At 36.8% G+C, this 20208-nt stretch overlaps 3 protein-coding genes and 2 non-coding genes across 6 annotated transcripts; 3 read left to right on the forward strand and 2 right to left on the reverse strand.

Moving 5' to 3' along the window:
• The first annotated feature begins 2262 nt into the window (after window positions 1-2262).
• LOC110904636 (exocyst complex component SEC8) lies at window positions 2263-8441 on the forward strand. 2 transcript variants are annotated; one of them, XM_022150477.2, is made up of 24 exons: window positions 2263-2590; window positions 2822-3208; window positions 3349-3453; window positions 3719-3828; window positions 4029-4190; window positions 4332-4455; window positions 4535-4641; window positions 4745-5037; window positions 5107-5267; window positions 5355-5526; window positions 5618-5745; window positions 5838-5887; window positions 5955-6055; window positions 6137-6249; window positions 6326-6433; window positions 6506-6703; window positions 6889-6974; window positions 7103-7298; window positions 7392-7469; window positions 7553-7654; window positions 7745-7819; window positions 7920-8015; window positions 8118-8167; window positions 8250-8441. In XM_022150477.2, exons 1-24 carry the CDS (start codon window positions 2549-2551, stop codon window positions 8335-8337), a joined length of 3132 nt encoding a protein of 1043 aa, XP_022006169.1. In that variant the 5' UTR covers window positions 2263-2548; the 3' UTR covers window positions 8338-8441. The 2 variants fall into 2 exon arrangements, with proteins under 2 accessions (XP_022006169.1, XP_022006170.1); XM_022150478.2 differs by lacking the exon at window positions 2263-2590 and having other exon boundaries at window positions 3038-3208; window positions 4034-4190.
• An 11-nt stretch (window positions 8442-8452) lies between these two features.
• On the reverse strand, window positions 8453-10972 carry LOC110904637 (putative ribosomal large subunit pseudouridine synthase SVR1, chloroplastic). Its single transcript, XM_022150479.2, has 10 exons — window positions 10550-10972; window positions 10375-10454; window positions 10182-10282; window positions 9652-9724; window positions 9468-9561; window positions 9325-9373; window positions 9090-9240; window positions 8954-9010; window positions 8811-8866; window positions 8453-8698 (listed from the first exon to the last, which is right to left on the reverse strand). Exons 1-10 carry the CDS (start codon window positions 10890-10892, stop codon window positions 8635-8637), a joined length of 1068 nt encoding a protein of 355 aa, XP_022006171.1. The 5' UTR covers window positions 10893-10972; the 3' UTR covers window positions 8453-8634.
• Window positions 10973-12130: 1158 nt separating this feature from the next.
• On the forward strand, window positions 12131-12203 carry TRNAK-UUU. The gene has a single exon. It is a non-coding gene; the product is annotated as a tRNA-Lys (tRNA).
• A 2927-nt stretch (window positions 12204-15130) lies between these two features.
• Window positions 15131-15203, forward strand: TRNAK-UUU. Its single transcript has one exon. It is a non-coding gene; the product is annotated as a tRNA-Lys (tRNA).
• Window positions 15204-15734: 531 nt separating this feature from the next.
• LOC110904638 (U-box domain-containing protein 14) lies at window positions 15735-19789 on the reverse strand. The gene is made up of 4 exons (XM_022150480.2): window positions 19241-19789; window positions 18611-18727; window positions 18108-18524; window positions 15735-16956 (listed from the first exon to the last, which is right to left on the reverse strand). Exons 1-4 carry the CDS (start codon window positions 19511-19513, stop codon window positions 15892-15894), a joined length of 1872 nt encoding a protein of 623 aa, XP_022006172.1. The 5' UTR covers window positions 19514-19789; the 3' UTR covers window positions 15735-15891.
• Between the last annotated feature and the right edge of the window lie 419 nt (window positions 19790-20208).

Consider the following 20208-nt stretch of genomic DNA (forward strand, 5'->3'; position numbering starts at 1 on the left):
ATGTATGTTTGTTGTTAAAATGTTTAACGTAAAAAACATCACAAGATTCCCGACTCGCTGCCTTGAAATTCCACTGGCAATTCTCATCAATACAAGATACCTCGTAACGAGTTTTGGATGATCTGTCTACTTTATACGAAAAACTTTTGGAAAGACACATTTTTCCTAATTCTATTTTCATTTCCTGGTTGTTACGGAAAATATAACCTGTGTAAAACTGGCTTTTATTTTCAAGAGGACAATTAACATTATCAGTAACTCCAGATTTATATGTCGCCTTACATTCATCTTCAGGAAAAACATTTACGTTAAGATCGGGACATTTAAAATAATTGGAAGAACCCATAGATGAACCAACACCAAGTTCTTGCACCACATATAATTTAAATAACTCATGAGGGTTTCTTTCCGCAATATTGAAAAAAAAAGTAAGATCGGAATCATCAATTATATCAATGGGATCGCTAAAACCTGACATTTTGTAAGATAAACGTGTGATGTTTTGAAGACTTGTTGACTCACTAAGATTTTTTAAAAATGTGTTATAAGAAATTGTAGTAGAAGTTTCAAAACCACGTCTAACAGAATCTGGTTGGACCACGTACTCAAGCCTCCCATCAACGACTTCCAACTTGCCACCACAGTAAACGACAAATCTGACTGCCATATCAATAGAGAAAAAAAAATATGAAGATCGATATTTTTTGTAAAAATTTGGAGATCAAATTTTGTAAAATGTTTGGAGTAATGGTACTGGTACCTAGAATCTAAAAATAGAAACGTGTAATACATCAAATAAATAAAAACGAAAACTAATTTTTTTTGTCTAAAGCGTCTCGAGACTCCTCCAATGCGTCTGTCAGTACTAAAGAATCAAAGATGTACTTTTCTGATTACCGACGCATTACATGCGTCTGAACAGGTCTTCCGTTTGACACGTGTTGCGTCTCATGCCGCATAAGTAGAGGCGTCTGTAGACGCATAAGAAAACGTGTTATGACGCATCCGAAAGCTGACAAGGGAAGCGTCTGTAGACGCATACGAAGCAGCTGTGCAGAGACATCCAAAAGCTGACAAGGGAAGCGTCTGTAGACGCATCCGAAGCAGCTATGCAAAGGCATCCAAAAGCTGACAAGGGAAACGTTTGTAGACGCATACGAAGCAGCTGTGCAGAGGCATCCAAAAACTGACAAGGGAAGCGTCTTGTAAACGCCTTGGAAGCGTCTCTCAATGACGCATAAAAACTTGTACCCAGCCAGACGCATCACACTAAGCCAGACGCAAGCTAAAGTGGATGCGTCTCGTAGACGCCTTGGAAGCAGCCGAACTTTTCAAACCCAATCATTGAGACATCTGTCGCTTGATTATTCCCTGACGCATCTTTAAGACCTGCAGACGCAAAACATCCCTCGAAATATGTGATGCCCTGCTCCAAGGACGCATCAAATGGCCATTTTCGTAAGTCAACAATTTTCTTGGCTAATTTGGTAAACTGCCATTTTGGTCCCTGTGGTTTGGCCAGTTTTGCTACTTTAGTCCAAATCTTGAACTTATTACATCTGGGTCCCTGTGGTTTCCATTTTGTTGCCATTTTAGTCCAAAATCCAAAAAACCTATTTTTTTGACTGTTGCAACCTCCTATTTTGTCCTGTAGTGCAGAGGCATTTTGGTCATTTCGCTTTTCATTTTACATTTTCTTAATTAACTTCATCCCCAAATAAATCATCATCATCATCCTGATGTTCTTGAAGATAGATGTTATTAATTACTGAAATGTTATAATAAATTAACATGGACCAAAATGCCCCTGCATTACAGGACAAAATAGGAGGTTGCAACAGTCAAAAAAATAGGGTTTTTGGATTTTGGACTAAAATGGCAACAAAATGCAAACCACAGGGACCCAGATGTAATAAGTTTGAGATTTGGACTAAAGTGGCAAAGCTGGCCAAACCACAGGGACCAAAATGGCGGTTTACTCGTTTTTTTTTTATTTCTTGCTTTACATGATTTTATTTCCGTCGACTTTGTGACCTTTTATTGCGATAATGTCTTACGTCTCGGTCTGAGATTAGCGAGTTAAAATGCTTGCTAAAGTTTTTTTATTTCTATTTTTACATGATTCTGTTCCCGTCAACTTTGTTATCTCTTGCTACGATAATGTTTTACGTTTCAGTCTGAATTTACTGAGTTAAAATATCGCAAAATGTGTTGTTCGACATTTTTTCTGTTTATTTTTAATCGATTTAACGTTACGGCGGCAACGTGCGGATCCTCAATCCGTACACAGACATCGGGAGATGGATCACGGTAACGAGTTCAAAAACTCAACCATGGTTAAACACATATAGCAACTCAGTCCCCCTTTTCCTCCGGTTGCCGGAGCTCCTCCCTCTCCTCCGTCCTGATCTTCCGATCACCACCGTCTTCCTACCGTTTTCCGGTAAGCAATCGCACAACTAGCATTGCAGGTTTATATATGATTGATCTCTGGTTCACTTTCAAAATTCCGAATTCGAATTCGATTTCTGCTTACTTCCGTTGAGCTATGGGACTCTTCGATGGATTACCTGTTCCTAAAGATAAAGAGGTGAGTCTGTTCTAACTTCCAATTATGTATTTAGGTATGATAGAAACAGCTACACTAGCACATTTACGATCAAATTGATGCGTATACTAGTAACTATTTTGAATAAATTGACCTAGAGTATATGCATTTTCAGTAAGAGTTAGTTATAAGGTTGTTAGTTGTTACAGATTGTTGAGGACTAAATAGGAAGTTTATGATTTCATATTTATTATATTGTTTTTTTCATTTCAGTATTTGAGAGATGATTTAGAGAATGTAGATGAGAGCTGGACTGTGGCGCGGTTTGATTCGTTGCCTCATGTTGTCCATATCTTGACTTCAAAAGATCGGGATGGTGAAATTCAAGCGTTGAAAGACCAAAGCGATATTGTTGAGGAAGTTGTGGATGAGGTTGTTCAAACTTATCATGGTGGATTCAACAGAGCGATTCAAAATTATTCGCAGATATTGCGGTTGTTTAGTGAGTCCACTCAAAGCGTAGGGAAACTTAAAGTTGATTTAGGTAACGCGAAGAAAGTGATTAGTGCGCGTAACAAACAGTTGCATCAGCTTTGGTATCGGTCCATGACACTGAGGCATGTAATTTCATTGTTGGACCAAATTGAGAACATAGCTCAGGTTTGTGCGCACGTGTTCAGGCTGCAATGCATAATCTTTTAAAGTCGTTTCACTCGTTTGTATACAGATGTGATATTTTCTGCTGCAATGCATGTTATGGAGACTGAAGATCTTGAACTGCAATTGTTTGTATTTTTCAGGTTCCGGCCCGTATTAACAAGCTTATCGATGAAAATCAGTTGTACGCAGCAGTTCAAGTACATGTTCAATCAGCTAGAATGCTTGAAAGAGAGGGACTTCAGTCGGTGAGTCAGTTTAAAATGTATTCAAATAGTTTCTTGTCACCCTATACAGTGATCCTAAATATGGCACCTGGCTGTAGTTTTAAGTGGAAACCTAGCACAATTAGTAAGCCTTTTTACATATGGTATATCAAGTATATAGATTAGAATATACAGAAATTAGTCTTTCAGTATTGGTGACTAACAGTCAACACATCATAACTTTAATCAATACGTGACAGGTTTTAAGTTAAACCTAGAAAATTTACATCCTAGTTGGTTTGGACAGGTTGGTGCTCTTCAAGATGTCCGATCTGAGCTGGCAAAATTGCGAGGAGTTCTCTTTCACAAAGTATTGGAAGCTTTACATGCACATCTTTATAATACTGGTGAATATAGGTAATTCTTTTTCTGGTTTCTCACTTGTAACAATGATTAGTTGCTTCATTCTGACTCTGCTCTTGAGTGTCCTAAGTTTTGATTTTTATCATGGACGGAAGGATTGAATTGGTGTTCAACATTGTTTCATTTTATTACTGTTCTTTATTTCTTAATATTATTATCATGGATGAATGGGAATTGATATTTTTTTAGTGCAGCTCAGCTACTCCTAGTATGAATGAGAAGGATGATGCCATTCCAACCACAACGATTGCTGCATTTTCGATGAATAATTCCCAGTCTCTCTCCCGGAGAACCAGATTGCAGAAAGGTGATAGTCATGTTGGCGCATCTGGATTTGCTAGTTCTGTTGATGGAGGGTAAGATAAATCTCAGCCGTTTTTAACATGAAAAAATCTTTATATTTTGAAGGTTTTATTGTTGATCCTTTTTTTAACAATGAACCACTTTAGAACACATGGATAAGAGAATCTTTTGTTTCGGTTTGTAATGTATTTCAGTTCATCATATGATGGCCATGATGATGACGACATTCATGATGCTGCTGACAATACTGGAAAAGATGGAAAGAATATTCCTCGTCTTCCAACATGGCTATCTGAATCTACTCCTGATGAATTTGTCGTATGAACTATGCATGCCATAAATAAAAGAAGTCTCTCTTCTCTAATAGATATAATATTGGGTTTCAAATTAATTGTAGGAAACAATGAGAAAAAGTGAATCTCCACTTCATGTTAAGTATTTACAAACTATGGTTGAGTGCCTTTGCATGCTTGACAAAGTTGCAGCTGCCGGTGCTATAATCTGGTACTTTTCATCCATCTACATGTTTTGATTGCCTCTAATCCTTATGGTGTATCTTAAAAATTAAAAAAGCGATGATGATGTTTGTTATATATTTAATGTACAGCCAAAGATTGAGACCAACAGTTCATGAAATCATCACATCAAAGATAAAATCTCAGGCAGAATATGTAAATTCTTCTAGGCCCGGTTTGGGCCATTCTGCTCGAACTTCTACAACCGATCTTCAATACGTAAAAGGACAGTTACAAAAAGAAAAACATAAAAATGGGACATCATTAGCTGGATCACTAATGACAGTCAGCCCCGTGACACCTGTCATGGCCCCCATGGGTGCAGCACAGACAGCAGCAAAGGAACTTATTGATTCTGTTCTAGATACTATTGCTCGAATATTTGGTTCGTATAAGTAACCTTCATTGTTCTGTGTGTGTATGAGCCACTCACTTTAATTTCTATATTGTTCAGATAACCATGTCGTTGTCGGGGAGCTTATCGAGTCAAAATCTTATCAACAATCACACATGAACGCAACAAAGTCGTTGCGCGAGATATCTGTGAGCCCTGATTCCGAAGCATCTCAGGCCACAGGAGGCTACACTATCGGATTTTCCATGACGGTTTTGCAGGTAATTTGACAGTTGTGCTAACTGCTTACCTTCCTTGCCATCTTACACTTAACTGATGTTTAGTACCTTATGTTTGTAATGTCACAGAGTGAATGCCAACAACTAATATGTGAGATTCTAAGAGCAACTCCTGAAGCTGCATCTGCGGATGCTGCTGTTCAAACTGCTAGACTTGCAAGCAAGACTCCTTCAAAAGAAAAGTCAGAAGATGGCCTTACATTTGCCTTTCGTTTCACTGATGCTACAGTGTCCAGCCAGGGTTCGTACGACTTCCCTTTGCATTAATAATTTCTATTTTACTCAATTTCCCTGAAAATTATCTTTGGTTTGATTGATTTAAATAATGTCAGGTGCTGATTTGATTCGTCAAGGACGGAATAGAAAAGGTCAAAATGTTCAAGAAGGTTACGGTTCAGCTTCCGTCCTACCAGAGCAGGGCATATATCTAGCAGCATCTGTATACCGACCCGTTGTACAGGTTTGAGCCTTTGAACCATTTAAGATCTGTTTTTTATTTTATTGTCAGCTGTGCAACATACTATATTTTCGACTTACATTCTTGATCTGCAGTTTACAGATAAACTCGCATTAATGCTGCCTCAAAAGTATTCTCAACTAGGGTAAGCTTATTGAGAAATGTATAACCATCATTCTATGTTTTTATTCACTGTTGCTCTTATGTTTCAGGAACGATGGATTGCTGGCCTTTCTTGAAAACTTTGTAAAAGATCACTTCTTGCCAACTATGTTTGTGGATTACAGGAAAGGCGTGCAGCAAGCAATATCAAGTAAATTCTATTTATTTAGTTTCTATAAGTTGTCCAGATAAAATTAATAGACTTTGAATTCAAAGTTTAACCATTTTGTAGGTCCAGCTGCATTTCGACCACGAGCAAATCCTGTTACTGCTTACACGCCATCTGTTTCTAAGGGACGGCCTGTCTTACAAGGGCTTCTGACCATAGATTTTCTGGCTAAAGAGGTATGCTTCTTTTATCTTTTATCCGTATCCTCATTATCATATCAATGTTGTTTTAACTTGCATATTATTTTTGTAGGTTCTTGGGTGGGCCCAAGCAATGCCTAAATTTGCTGGTGACCTTGTGATGCATGTGCAAACTTTCCTCGAACGAACATATGAAAGATGCCGAGCATCATACACCGAGGTAAAACACTGTAGTAAACTGTCTTATGTATTCTAAGCCATCCTAAGTTTTGTGTGGTTGGTTATATATCAGGCAGTTCTTGAGAAGCAAAGTTATATGTTAATCGGAAGACATGATGTTGATAATCTGATGAGACGTGATCCAGCAAGTGCTTTTTTGCCAACTTCACTTGCTCATGCAAACGCAGATAGCAATACTGCGGATGCTGAAAATGATGGTGTCGAGCTGGAAATTAGTGGATTATTGATGAAACTAAGACCAATCAAACAGGTCATTTTATTCTTTTAATTGCTTTCAGATTCTTTTATTACGGTGCATAATGATTTTTTTCCTCTTTTTTCGTTTTGGAAAATTTATTCTTTTACAATCGACATAGCACTTCAAATTTTAACTGCTTGTTGGTCCAGAGGTCTAATTGTGTATAAGCAGGCACTTGCAATAATTTGTTTTTGCAGGAGTCGTTGATTCGTGATAACAGCAAACTTATATTGTTGGCATCCCTTAGTGATTCACTGGAGTACATTGCTGACTCTATAGAAAGGCAAGTTCTTATTTAACTGGCTTATAAGTTGCAGCATTCTCTTCTTTCGGAATGATTACAACCCAAATTTACCTATTAGCCGTTCACCACAAGATACTTGTGATATTGATTGTGGTCGGTCCATAAAGGTTTGGGAATACATCAGCAAAGGCATCTGATCAACCAGAATACGATGTTAAGCCGACACCTGTCCGTCACAAACGAAGTGGTAGTGTAGCTCCTAAGGATCTAAAATCATTTGCTGAGGAGTACAGAAAGCTGGCTATTGATTGCCTAAAAGTTTTACGTGTAGAAATGCAATTAGAAACCGTTTTCAATATGCAGGTTTGTCACTTTTAAACTAAAATATTGCGAGACTATTAAATGATCATTGTGTTTTAACCTTCCAACGTTGCATCGTATGTATGATCGTAACAGGTAATGGCTACACGAGAATACTTGGAAGACCAAGATGCTGAGGAACCCGATGATTATATTGTATCTTTAATCACACAGGTGAGTCTTGTTTCTACGTTGGTTTTTTGTTCTCGTTTATAATTTTGTTTTTAAATACTCTAATTATGTACTTAATTCCGTAGATAACTCGTAGAGACGAAATAATCGCTCCTTTCATTGCTCCAGCCAAAAGGAACTATGTATTCGGCGGTATCAGTGCTGTTGCATCACATGCATCCATCAAGGTAGCTAATATCATGCCAAGATATTAAATTTTATATATATAAATATTCTTTTCCTGTTTTAATATTAAAATGATCCTAACTATTTTTCAGGCTTTAGCAGAGATGAAACACATCAACCTCTTTGGAGTTCAGCAGATATGTAGGAATACAATTGCATTAGAACAGGTTTATCATTTCGTTCTGAATTGTGTTAATTTGTATATTGTATATTGTATATGATCGTGTGTAAAACTATCTAACCGTTCTAATAATTATGATACGAAAGGCACTGTCTGCCATACCCTCGATTGATAGTGACATTGTTCGAACGAGGTTAGATCACGTCCGAACTTATTATGAGCTGCTAAACATGCCAGTTGAGGTAATCTTTATTCAAGCTACACATTTTCTCAACCACATTCGGCTTTGGTTTTTTAAAGAAAATGTTGATTAACCGTGTAATTTTCAATATGTTTGTTTCCAGGCCTTACTTGCCTTCATTGCCGAGCACGACAGTTTATTCACTGCCATTCAGTATGTCTTTTCTCAACTTCTTTTTGCACTCACATCCCAATATCATTAAAACTGTAGTTGACTTTTGTTTGACCTGTTGTAGGTACTACAATCTTCTTAAGGTTCAAGTCCCTGGAAGGGAAGTTCCAGAAGATGCCAAAGCTAGAATGGCTGATATACTACCTATATAAGCATTTTGGAATAAAAACGGTCGGCATTTTTATTTGTTTAGATGTTATATAGTATTGTCATTTGTAATCATTTTAGTTTTCCAGTGGTTTTAGTTTTGAACAGTTCATCGCGTAATTGTGTTTTAGTAATTTTCTAGTATTAAACTATTAATCTGTCAGTCTACATGAAAAACAACAAAATCATGAATTTAGTTGTTACCCTCTTTGTACATGATGAGAGGTCGAATTTTTGCAACCGAAATAACTGAACGCCTCTACTTTACGCTTTCATCTGCGTATAGGTTCCACTTGTCAAAATTACTTCTCGTCCCATCCCAACGCCTTTAACTGAGGTGGTTTTAATTCAATGTACTTGCTTAACCTATCAAATAAAAGAAAATTAGAGGTAAGTTTATAACCATCTTTTAACTACATCATGCCCTTATAATCACAACTTTATACAGAAAAGTATTTAAAGAGATAATGATACTTACAGTAGATCTGGTGGAAGCCTAAACGCACCAATACGTATCCGTTTCAGTGAATAAATCTGGAATTATAGAAAACAAGACTAGCACATTTAAACACCATTAGGTAATGTCACTTTCTTTGTGGTCTTAAGAATTAAAAACCATACCTGAAGTCCAGCACTTTTGACAAGTTCTCTAACTTCATGATTTCTCCCCTCATGAACCTACAGGCAATAATATTAACAGTTTCTACTTAAAAATACACAGCATAACTGTTTTAACTTCCAAAAATCAATGAATTACCACAATACGAAGACGAGGTCTTGTTTTATCAGGCTGTTGAGGTAGTAATTCCACAGCATCAGGGATGCAACGAACACCATCAACCACTGTTCCCTCACTAATTGCTATCAAGTGTCGTTTGTGTACTGGTCCATCGATGGTTGCAATGTACCTTGAGCCACAATATAAGATGCATAACATTTACAACTTTATGATTAAAGAAAACGATTACAAGATAAGCCAGATGGAATCTTACTCCTTGGATAAACCAGATGACGGGTGTGAAATTTTCTGCGCAAACTCCCCTGAGAGCATCACGACTAGTTAATACTTAATAGATTTGCAACTAAACTGTATACCTTTTTACAAAACCAAGCAGAAGTATAACTGTAAAAGTACCGTCGTTTGTCACAATAATCAGCCCAGTTGTGGCAACGTCAAGCCGTCCTACGGTAAACAACCGAGGTTTTGGTTGTCCGGGATTTCTTTTATCCTGGATAAAAACACAGCAACTTCATGTAAGCAACATTTAAAACACAACACAGTATGAATAACGAACGAACAAACAAACAATTAGCCGTACCCAACTCTTCATATAATCATTAAAAAGAGATAAAACCGATTTAGTTTCACTCTCTCCTGCCGAACAAATGTACCTGCAAAAATATCAAGTCATTGAACTGCAACGACAACGAAAACAAAACAACTCATAGTTGTTGAGGGCGAATAGCGACAAATAGTGATAAGGTACCTTATATTATATAGCGAATAGCGATAAATAGCGGGCACTATTTTATTAATAGCGATACACTAGAAAAAATTTGTATGTATATTATATTAGAATACCCTAGTATATATATATATACGCTATTTTACATGTATATTTAACAAAAACCTAAAATCCAGCTATTTTATAGCTATATTAAATTACTATTTGAATCAAAAAAAACAAAAAGAAAATTAAAGGCCGCTATCTATCGCTATTCATTCGCTACAGACCACATAGCGAACATGGACCTATACGCCAGCTATTCGCTATAGCGAACGTAGCGATCGCTATTGACAACTATGCTACAACTAACTAACTAACTAACTAACTAACAGAAAACAAACCCTTTCGGCTTGTTCAGAGCTAGATAGACCTTCGGCGGCAGTTTCTTGGGAAGACGGTTACCGTTTACATAAATCATATCCTTCTTAGGATCAACTCTAGTCTGCACATATCATTATTAACAAATGAGAATTACAAACACACAACCAGAATATGAATATGAATACGAATACGATCCATTAACATTAATCTGACCTGAGGAGTGTTGCATACAGATCCATTAACAGTCACACGCCCATCAAAAATCAGCTCCTCACAGCTCCTTCTAGAAGCCACTAAAAGCACAATTTTACAAAACTTATTAATAATCAAAATGTTGAATTACAAAGTCAAAACTGGTCAAATGTATGATTTGAAGATGAAATATCACCTCCAGCAGCAGCAAGAACTTTGCTGAGCCTCTGAGACGATGATTCCTTAAAATTCTCGTTGTAAAACCTTCTGGCGGCTTTGGAATACCTAGGTTCGGAGGTCAACTCTTTGGTTGATTTAGGTTTCTTCTTGGTGGGTGAATTGACGGCGGCGGTGACGTGGAGGTGACGTGGCGAATGGGTGTGTTGTTGTATCCATGGGGTTATGAAGTGGGAGGAAGGAGAGGAGAGAGAGTGGGAGAGTAATGTACGGAAGTGGAGGTGGGTGAGGGTGAGGGTGAGAGAGTGGGGTTTGGAGATGTGGAAGGTGGATAGGGCGGTTGTTATGGCGGTTGCCGTCATTGGATGTGGTGGTGGACGGTGGGGATAAGGGGGGTTTATGGTGGTTTTCGGTTCCACCGGTTTGGTGTGGGGAAAGATGAGAAAAAGGTGTAAATATCTTTTTTTTTATTTTTTTTTTTTTAAGATGTGAATTATTCGCGAATTTCCGGAGATGTCTTAACCGGGTCGCTAGAGAGCCCTTTCGCAGAATAGATCCTCAATTTAAACCCCTCAATTAGAAACCCTTAACACCCAGACTCGAATTTGAGACTTGGAGGGGAAAACTCAATCGGACCCACCATAAATGGAACTTAAATACCCGTGGCCACCACTAGGGCACTAGTAATGGTTAGGTGTTAATATCTAACTAATGAAAACGTTGGTGTAAAAAACCCGTATAGAAAAAGGTTTGGTTCAAGATGACTCGTATTAAAAACAACATTAAATGGTGCATGTCTTTAGTTGTTTGTATCATATGTTTTTGTATCAACCTTTGAGATGTCGGGATATAAACACGATCTGTTAAGGCTATAGTATAGCTGGTAGAATAACAAAGTTCTACTAATTACACATTAGCAATTGCTAGACGATCAATCACACAACTCATTTCTCAATGAGGTGATGATTCATATAATTATACATATCACCACTCACATGAGTGGTTGATCCAACATTCCGAATCAACATTCCGAATCAACCAGTAGTTGTGAGTAATCTTGTAATTTGAAATATTTAGTTTTCATAGGTTTCGTGTTTGAATCACCTCCCTCACTAACGACCTTCCATTCATTATGATCTCTTTACATGTGTTTAAATGCATGATATATTGCTACTTACCCGCTCATTATTAAAAGAAAAAAATTGGCAACCACTAACACGAGGGGATGGGAGCGGGACGCCTAGATAAGAGAAACAAGAATGTGGTATATCGGCTCAAGTATGTGTGAATGTGTGATTATAGACTCGAATCGTGTGGTATTAGTCAACCAAACGTGCATACATCAAAGTAGACATAGTTGCTATAAATTATTTACACATCAACCCTTTGTTAAAAACAACTTACAAAACTGAAAAGAATGGTACAGTAGTAATAGTAACAATGTAATTATTAAACCAAATAAATAGTTAAAGACAATAACATGTGAGCTCATCTTTTCATATCTTATCATCGTCTTTTATCTTTTAACCTCTCAATGATCTGTTTATTAACTTCATGTTGTGTTATTCTTGTAGGCATATATCATAAATAAAAACAAAAAGCCGTTCTAGCTCAGTTGGTAGAGCGCGTGGCTTTTAACCACGTGGTCGTGGGTTCGAGTCCCACGGATGGCGATCAACTTTTTTGAGCTAACTTAATTTTCCAAAATTCGAAACTCAAAAGTTTTTTTAATACATAACGTTAACAATTATTAGAAAGTATCATAAACAAAACTAGTAAGAGGTGATCCGTGGATTGTTCTTACTATTTATGGAGCATATGGAAGGCGAGGAATAACAAAATATTCAACAAAAAGAAAATTTGTCCGCGAAGAACTATAGAAGAAATCAAGATCTTATTGTTGCGATGGATCAAGCATAGAGCGAAATTTATTTGATTAGATTTGCGATTGTGATGTGTAAATATGACATTCTTCGAATCATCAATCATGTAATTGTACTTTGGTGTTGTGGCTAGTTTTTTGCTAGTCCACACCACAGTTTCTTTTATAGCAATCCTTGTTGTTCCATTACAAAAGTTAACACACACCAATCTTAGATAAGATGGATAACTTACAAGAATCACATAAACAGCTAGTGTATATATTGCTTTCATGTGATACATAATACAACCGCTACTTAAAATTGATTCTTAGTATTAAAATATAAGTCATGTTTACATTCATGAAAAAAGAAATCCTTAACTTCCAATACAATACAAACTCTTTCAAGTTTCAATATTATACAACTTCAACAGTTTTATAATTATCATCCTTTCAAGTTTTTATATATTGAAAAAATTATCACCATTATAACATAAAACCACATATATTAAAAAAATTATATATGATGATCAGTGTTTTCTTCAAATTTACTAATAAACAGTAACATATTCTCTCACAAACAATCTATATAATATAGATAACTCACTCACATTAATTTAGAGGATCCAATGTGAATACTCTAACATGTTTATGTGATACCATATTGCGTATTTTTATTCACCTAGGATTATTAGTTATGCTCTCGTTATATGATAAGTAAAAAGATGTTGCATACGAACATTATGCAACTGGTAAGTTGTTTGCAATGGTCAACCAGTATAACCCTCTTGATAAGACTTAGAGGGGGCAATCTTGACCCAAAGCCTTCCAAGTGGGTCAATTTGGGTTGCTTTTAAAATTATATGGATTGGTTTGGGTAAGATATTTTAACTAAATGGGTCACAATGGGTCACTTAAAATTCCATCTTGTTATTTTCGGATTAAAACGGGTCGACAACATTAAAGAAATGGGTCGATGTGGGTTAGTGTCTTAAAGAAACGGGGTAGGTTTCGGCTCGGAATGGGTTCAGTTCAAATTGAGTTTCAGGCCGAGACAGGTTTCGCACGATGCAAGTTTTGGATCGGAACGAGGTCGGTTCGGGTCGGGTTTCAGGCCGACGCGGGTTTCTGCATGGGACGGGTTTCGGATCGCAACGGGTTTTGGGCCGACACGAGTTTCCGAACGAGACGAGTTTCGTACCGTTTCGACCCGTACCGTTTCAACGCGCATCGTTTCGACCAGTACCGTTTCGAATTGAACCGTTTCGAATCGAACTGTTTCGAATCGAACTGTTTCGACCCAGAATAATCAAAATCCTAGTCCCCAGCAAAATTACAGCAACTTCGAGTCGCAGTAACAGTTCAGAAACGATAATACCCATAATTCCATAACCATATATAAGATTTACATTAATCGCCTAATTCTATAATAATGATTTCTTCTCCAGAGAGAATTAACAAAAGAAAGAACATGTCACGAGTGGACAGGTGAAGTAAAAACAAAAGTTGTAGAAACAGTACATAAATTCCATAACCATTTTTTTTAACCAACTCATAGTTCCATTACCAGTTCAGAAACGATAATACCCATAATTCCATAACCATATACAAGATTTACATAAATTTCCCACTGATGTACAATCACTTAAAAAAAAACATTTTTTTTAACCAACCCGACCCGACCCGAAACCCGTTCTGACCCGAACCCGTTCCGACCCGAACCCATTTCGACCCGAACCCGTTTCGACCCGAACCCGTTTCGACCCGAACCCGTTTTAACCCATGACCCGGCCCGACCCAACCCGACCCGTTTGCCAGGTCTAAAAGCAAATTAATTGTGTGTGACTCTTAACAACATTAAATGGTGCATGTCTTTAGTTGTTTGTATCATGAGTGTGTGTTTAAAATGTGTCGTGTATCAATCTTCAACCTTTGAGATGTCTGAATATAAACACCATCTCTTGAGGCTATGTATATCTTGTAGAAATACAAAGTTCTACTACTTGCATACTAGCAAGTGCTAGACGATCAATAAACGCAACTCATTCCTCAATGAGGTGATGGTTCATATAATTATACATATCATCATACATTACGAATCAACCACTAGTTGTGAGTGATCTTGTAATTTGAAATACTTAGTTTCCGTAGGTTCCATGTTTGAATCAACGCCCTCACTAACCACCTTCCATTCATAATGACCTCTTTATATGTGTTTAAATGAACGTTTTTAGTAATACTCGCTTAACTTTCATGTCCTTAAACACAAAATTTTGATTTTAGTGAAATAACACTACTCTTCGAGTATTTAATGGATTTATTTTTAAAGTATATATATGTATATAATTGATATTACAAAGTACTATAATGTTATTTTCGTCTATGATATGCAGAAAAATGCATGGCATATTACTACTTCTGCTAACATATATTAGTTTTTTGGCCCGAGGGGATGGGAGTGGCGATTCACAGATAAGAGAGACAAGAATGTGGTATATCGGCTCATGTATGTGTGAAGATAGACTAAGATCCTGTGGTATTAGTTAACCAAACGTCCAGACATCATAGTAGAATAATTGCTATAAGTTATTTTCCCATGAAATCTTTGTCAGAAACAACTTACAAAATACAAAGCTTGTATTGAAAAGAATAGTACTATGGTTATTATCTCTCAATTATCTGTTTATTAACTTTACGGTATGTCATTCTTATAAAGATGAAAGTGAATACAAACAAAAAGCCGTTCTAGCTCAGTTGGTAGAGCGCGTGGCTTTTAACCACGTGGTCGTGGGTTCGAGTCCCACGGATGGCGATTTGTTTTTCTGAATCATTTATTTTTCTAAAACTTGAAAAAGTTTTTTTATACATAATGTTAAATGTTAACAGTTAATAAGAAGTGTCATAATAACAAAATTAATAAGAGTGATCCATGGAGTGTTTCCCTCACTACTTTATCTTTATGGAGCATATGGAAAGCAAGGAATAACAAAATATTCAACAATACAGCGAAGACTTGTAGAAGAAATCAAGATCTTATTGTTTTGATGGATCAGACAGAGCAAAATTTAGTCGATTAGATTGGTATTGTCGTGTAAACTTGACATTCTTCGAATCATGTAATTGTACTTCGAGTGTCGTGGCTAGTTTTTTGCTAGTCCATAGTTTGTTTGTTAACATCCTTGTTCCTTAAAAAAAAAGGTTATCACACACCAATTTTAGATAAGATGACTAACCACAAGATCACATAAACAAAGTGTATATATTACTTTAATGTGATACATAATACAACCCCTACTTAAAATTGATTCTTCATATTATAACACAAGTCATATTTACATTCATGCAAAAAGAAATTTCTTCACTTTACATACAATACCAACTCTTTCAATATTATACAACTTCAATAGTTTTATAAATTATCATCCTTCCAAGTTTTCATATATAGAAAAAAATATCACCATTATAACATAAAATCACATATATTAATTAAGTTATTAACATTAACCAACTACTGTTTCAACAGAATCAATTCTTTGAAGAAGTTCCAGCACACTTCCAGCTTTTCTCTTTGCTCTATCAGTTCCATTCTCAGACAGTTCCTTCAACACTTCTTCAGCCCCAAGCTCCTTCACAATTTTCAACAGCCGAATATCACCCGCGCACAAAGACCACAAAACCGCTGACCCGTTTTCCCGGTTCCGGGCCGACCCAGACCGAATCACCTCCACCAAAACCTCCATCGGATCCGCTTCCGCAATAGCCATCTTCCCTTCATGGTGGCTAGCAAGTATCGCCAAAATCGCCAACGCCTCATCCATCATCCCGCCGCTGGCATCTTTCAACAGTCTCATCAACGGTGGTACAATCCCTGCCCGGACTGCCCGAACCTTGTTTCCTTGATAGATGCATAGGTTGAAAATGGCGGTCGCCGCGTCTTTTTTTCCTCGAGGTGTCCCTTCTTGGAGCAAATCGATTAGCGGCGGGATTGCGCCGGCGGCACCGATGGCGACTTTGTTTTCGTCCACCACTGATAAGCTGAAAAGGGTGGCGGCTGCGTTTTCTCGAGCTTCTGTACTCCCGTTTTTTAAAACGTCGACGATTTCGGGTATTGCTCCAACGCTCACGATGATCCCTTTATTAGCCTCGTTTATTGATAAATTCAAGAGGGCGGTGACGGCATGTTCTTGAGTTCTACCGTCTCGAGATGATAATAATTCTACTAAAAGCGGAATAGCTCCGGCTTCGGCTATGCATACTCGGTTATCAGCATTTCTTTTGGCTAATAACCGAAGCTCACCAGCAGCCGATCGTTGTTCATCCGAGTCCCCAATCACAAGTTTTTGGAGCAACGAGCCGATCACCGTTCGATCGCACTCTGAACCGCTTCGTCCTGGTTTGTTGTTAGATTTAGGAAGCTCAACACCGTTACTATCGCACCATAAAGCAATTAGACTTTTTAAGACATAATTTGGAGTCAATGCCGTGTGTAGCAATGTTTGTTGAGTTTTTGGACATGTTTTGTGTCCAGCGTCGAGCCATTTTTGAATAGACGATCTCTCATACGTCTGCAAAATAGCAAGAAAACAAGCGAAAATGGACTTAGATACGAATATATACACATAAACAACGTTCTAAAACAGTAAACCGGTATTGACCGCGAAAGTTGGGGCTAGAAAAGATCAAAAATAGGTAAAAGAAAGTTTCTTTATATAAGCTAGTTACATAAATATATGATTAATTACTAATGTCTAATACTACCTTAACATATGATTAAGAGTAAACTGCCATTTTGGTCCCTAAGGTTTGGTCACTTTTGCCATTTTAGTCCAAAACTCAAACCTTTTGCATCTGGGTCCCTGTGGTTTCAGTTTTATTGCCATTTTGGTCCAAAAATGAAATCAGGTCATATTTGGCTTATAAAATCCTGCAATTTTGTCATTTTTCTCAGGGGCAAATCAGGTCATATTTGTCTTATAAAATATGGTATTTATTTATAAAAAAAATGATCATTTTGCCCCTGCGAAAAAGGACAAAATAGCAGGATTTTATAAGACAAATATGACCTGATTTTATTTTTGGACCAAAATAGCAATAAAACTGAAACCACAGGGACCCAGATGCAAAAAGTTTGAGTTTTGGACTAAAGTGACAAAAATGACCAAAACACAGGGACCAAAATGGCAGTTTACTCTATGATTAATTACTATAACTACATTTTCCATTATCAACAAAATGAACATAAAAAAATAGTAATATATGAACTAGAAAGAGTAAAAAAGAAATGGTCCATTTATAAATGAAGTATGTAATCATACCATAAATAGAAATAATATAAAATATTGAGGTTGAAAAACAATATAAAGAACTTAAGACAGTAGGCCAATAGTAATATATAAACTAGAAAGAGTCAAAAAGAAATGGTCCATTTGTGAAAATGAAGGATTAAATCATACCATAAATAAAAAATAATATAAAATATTGAGGTTGTAAAACAATATAAAGGACTTAAGAGTTAAGACAGTAGGCCAGTAGGGTTTGGATGTGCCTTTTGCAAGTGATAGTGTTTGGCAAAATCTAACTATACAAACATTCTATAGAAAAAAAAAAAAAAAAAAAAAAAAAAAAAAAAAAAAAACACAATATTACTTGGTAGATTTTATGTAAAAATACCTTTTCTTAAACATTGCAAAAAACATTAGATTGATATTTATCATACCTGCCCAGTCGACACAATCACGGGATCTTTCATCAATTCAAGAGATATCGGGCACCTAAAATCATCCGGAATCACAGGAGATCGATGCCTCATCACACTCTTTTCCCCCTCCACGATATCAACTTCCGGATTACCCAACATCACACAACCTTTAACTTCCTTTAAAAGAAACGACATCATGTCAATGCAATCTTCTTCAGGACGTCCATCAGTCGCTGACATCATATCATGAATCGCAGTTGATTCCCTCCTTAGATCGTTAACCGTTGTGAGATGCAGCTTTTCAGATAGTCTTTTGATTGTTTCGAGATCAGGCTCTTTTCCCTTGTTCACCGTAGCCAAATCTCGCTGAAGCTGCAAATCGAAAGAATCCATTCTCCCTTTCGCTCTTTTAAATTGTACATGCACAAGTTCAATCTAAAATAATAAAATTTTGTTAGTCATATAGGTTTAAAAATATATATGTGTGTATACGTTTTACGTTCTCTTTGAAAGAAAGAGACCTGTTCATGAACTTCCTCAGATAGATTGAGTCTTTGATAACGAATTTGGCTCAGCGCCTCTTCAATCTGTGTTGTTACTGCATGAAACTTCCCTGCGGTTTTCTCGATTTGAAGCGCCTGTAATAAAGAGTAACAAACTATTTATATGTATATCGGAAATGAGACCGAATGTGACATAAGAGATCAAATGGACCGGCATTAAACATCATGCACCGGTGTCGTCCCAAATCCCAAATTGTAAACCGAATCAAAAACGGGTATTCTTGATTATCATAAACTAAAACACAATCATAGGAATTCGCTTCGAGTTTTCCTAAATGCCTAAAACAACTAATGCTGTTAAAGATCATAAAACACAATATCTAAGAATTATAACGATACGTCGATACATAAACTGAAATATATACAACATTATTTTGTGGTATTTTGGCACAACTCATCCCTTAATAATTCACCAAAACCTAACACAGATTATCCTTCTTGTACATGTTGTAGCTGCCAATCAAGAACCCATAAAATTCACCAAAATTGAGGAAAAATCACATTTTGAAAGACACCCAACAATCCGATCATGATCAATAACAAAACCCAATTCACAACATAAACCAAACAAATAATCAACAATTTTACCTGATAAATCTTACTGCCATCATTGACCGATTTTAGAACCTCCAAAGCCAAATTCAAAGCAACTCTCAAAGCCTGCAGCCCTTTAAGATCACCATCATCAAGCTGTTGTTCACTATCTTTAAGTTCCTCAAACAAAGGGCTCAAAAGCTTCACTCTCCTCATCAAGTTCCCATACATCTTCCTTACAGCGTTTCTGCACTCGGGTAACCCTGAAATTTCTCTGACTGAGTCAACGAGTTGACTCACCAAATCTCCTCCTTCTTGATCGGCCATTATTGGGCCACCAAATTCAGACACAATTGAAGCTTTCAAGATGGTTTTTTTGTCGAGAATTGAAGAAGATGAAGTGGGTTTGAATGGCAATGGGTTTTGTTGAAAGAAAAGGGTTAGAGTGGAGATGATTTCTGGGTTTATTGAAGCAAAATCATGGTGAAATCCCTAAAAGCGTGTTGGCTAACACTATTTATTGGGTGGGTGTTTTTGAAGATGGAGAGAGAAAGTCAACAACGGTTTTGTGAGAAAGCAAGAAAATGTCTAGTTGTGTTATTCAACCTAGTGTTTTGACAAATGTTTATTATTGAATTGAATTAATAGTATTTTTATGATTGAGTTAATGCCGTTTACGTAGTTTGTCCAGTTAGGGGAGGAGGGGTGGTTTACTAGTGATAGATTCTATTATTCTCACTGTCCAATAAAATCATGCCATGTCATCAACCAAATTTCTATCACTAGTGATAGAAATGTAGGGGGTGGTATCACTAGTGATGGGATTCCAATGTACAAGTATTAATGCACAATATACAAGATATACATTCATTCACTTACATGTTCAACGTGTTATATATATAACGAGTTATACTTATCACTCGTTATATATAGGGGAGGCGGCGGTGTTCCGATGCTATCACTCGTGATGAAACCTCCATAACGGACCACCCTGTGTGGTCTTATGTCATTTTAGATTAAAT

Source organism: Helianthus annuus, chromosome 14 (genome assembly GCF_002127325.2).
Source record: "Helianthus annuus cultivar XRQ/B chromosome 14, HanXRQr2.0-SUNRISE, whole genome shotgun sequence".
NCBI classification, from domain to species: Eukaryota; Viridiplantae; Streptophyta; class Magnoliopsida; order Asterales; family Asteraceae; genus Helianthus; species Helianthus annuus.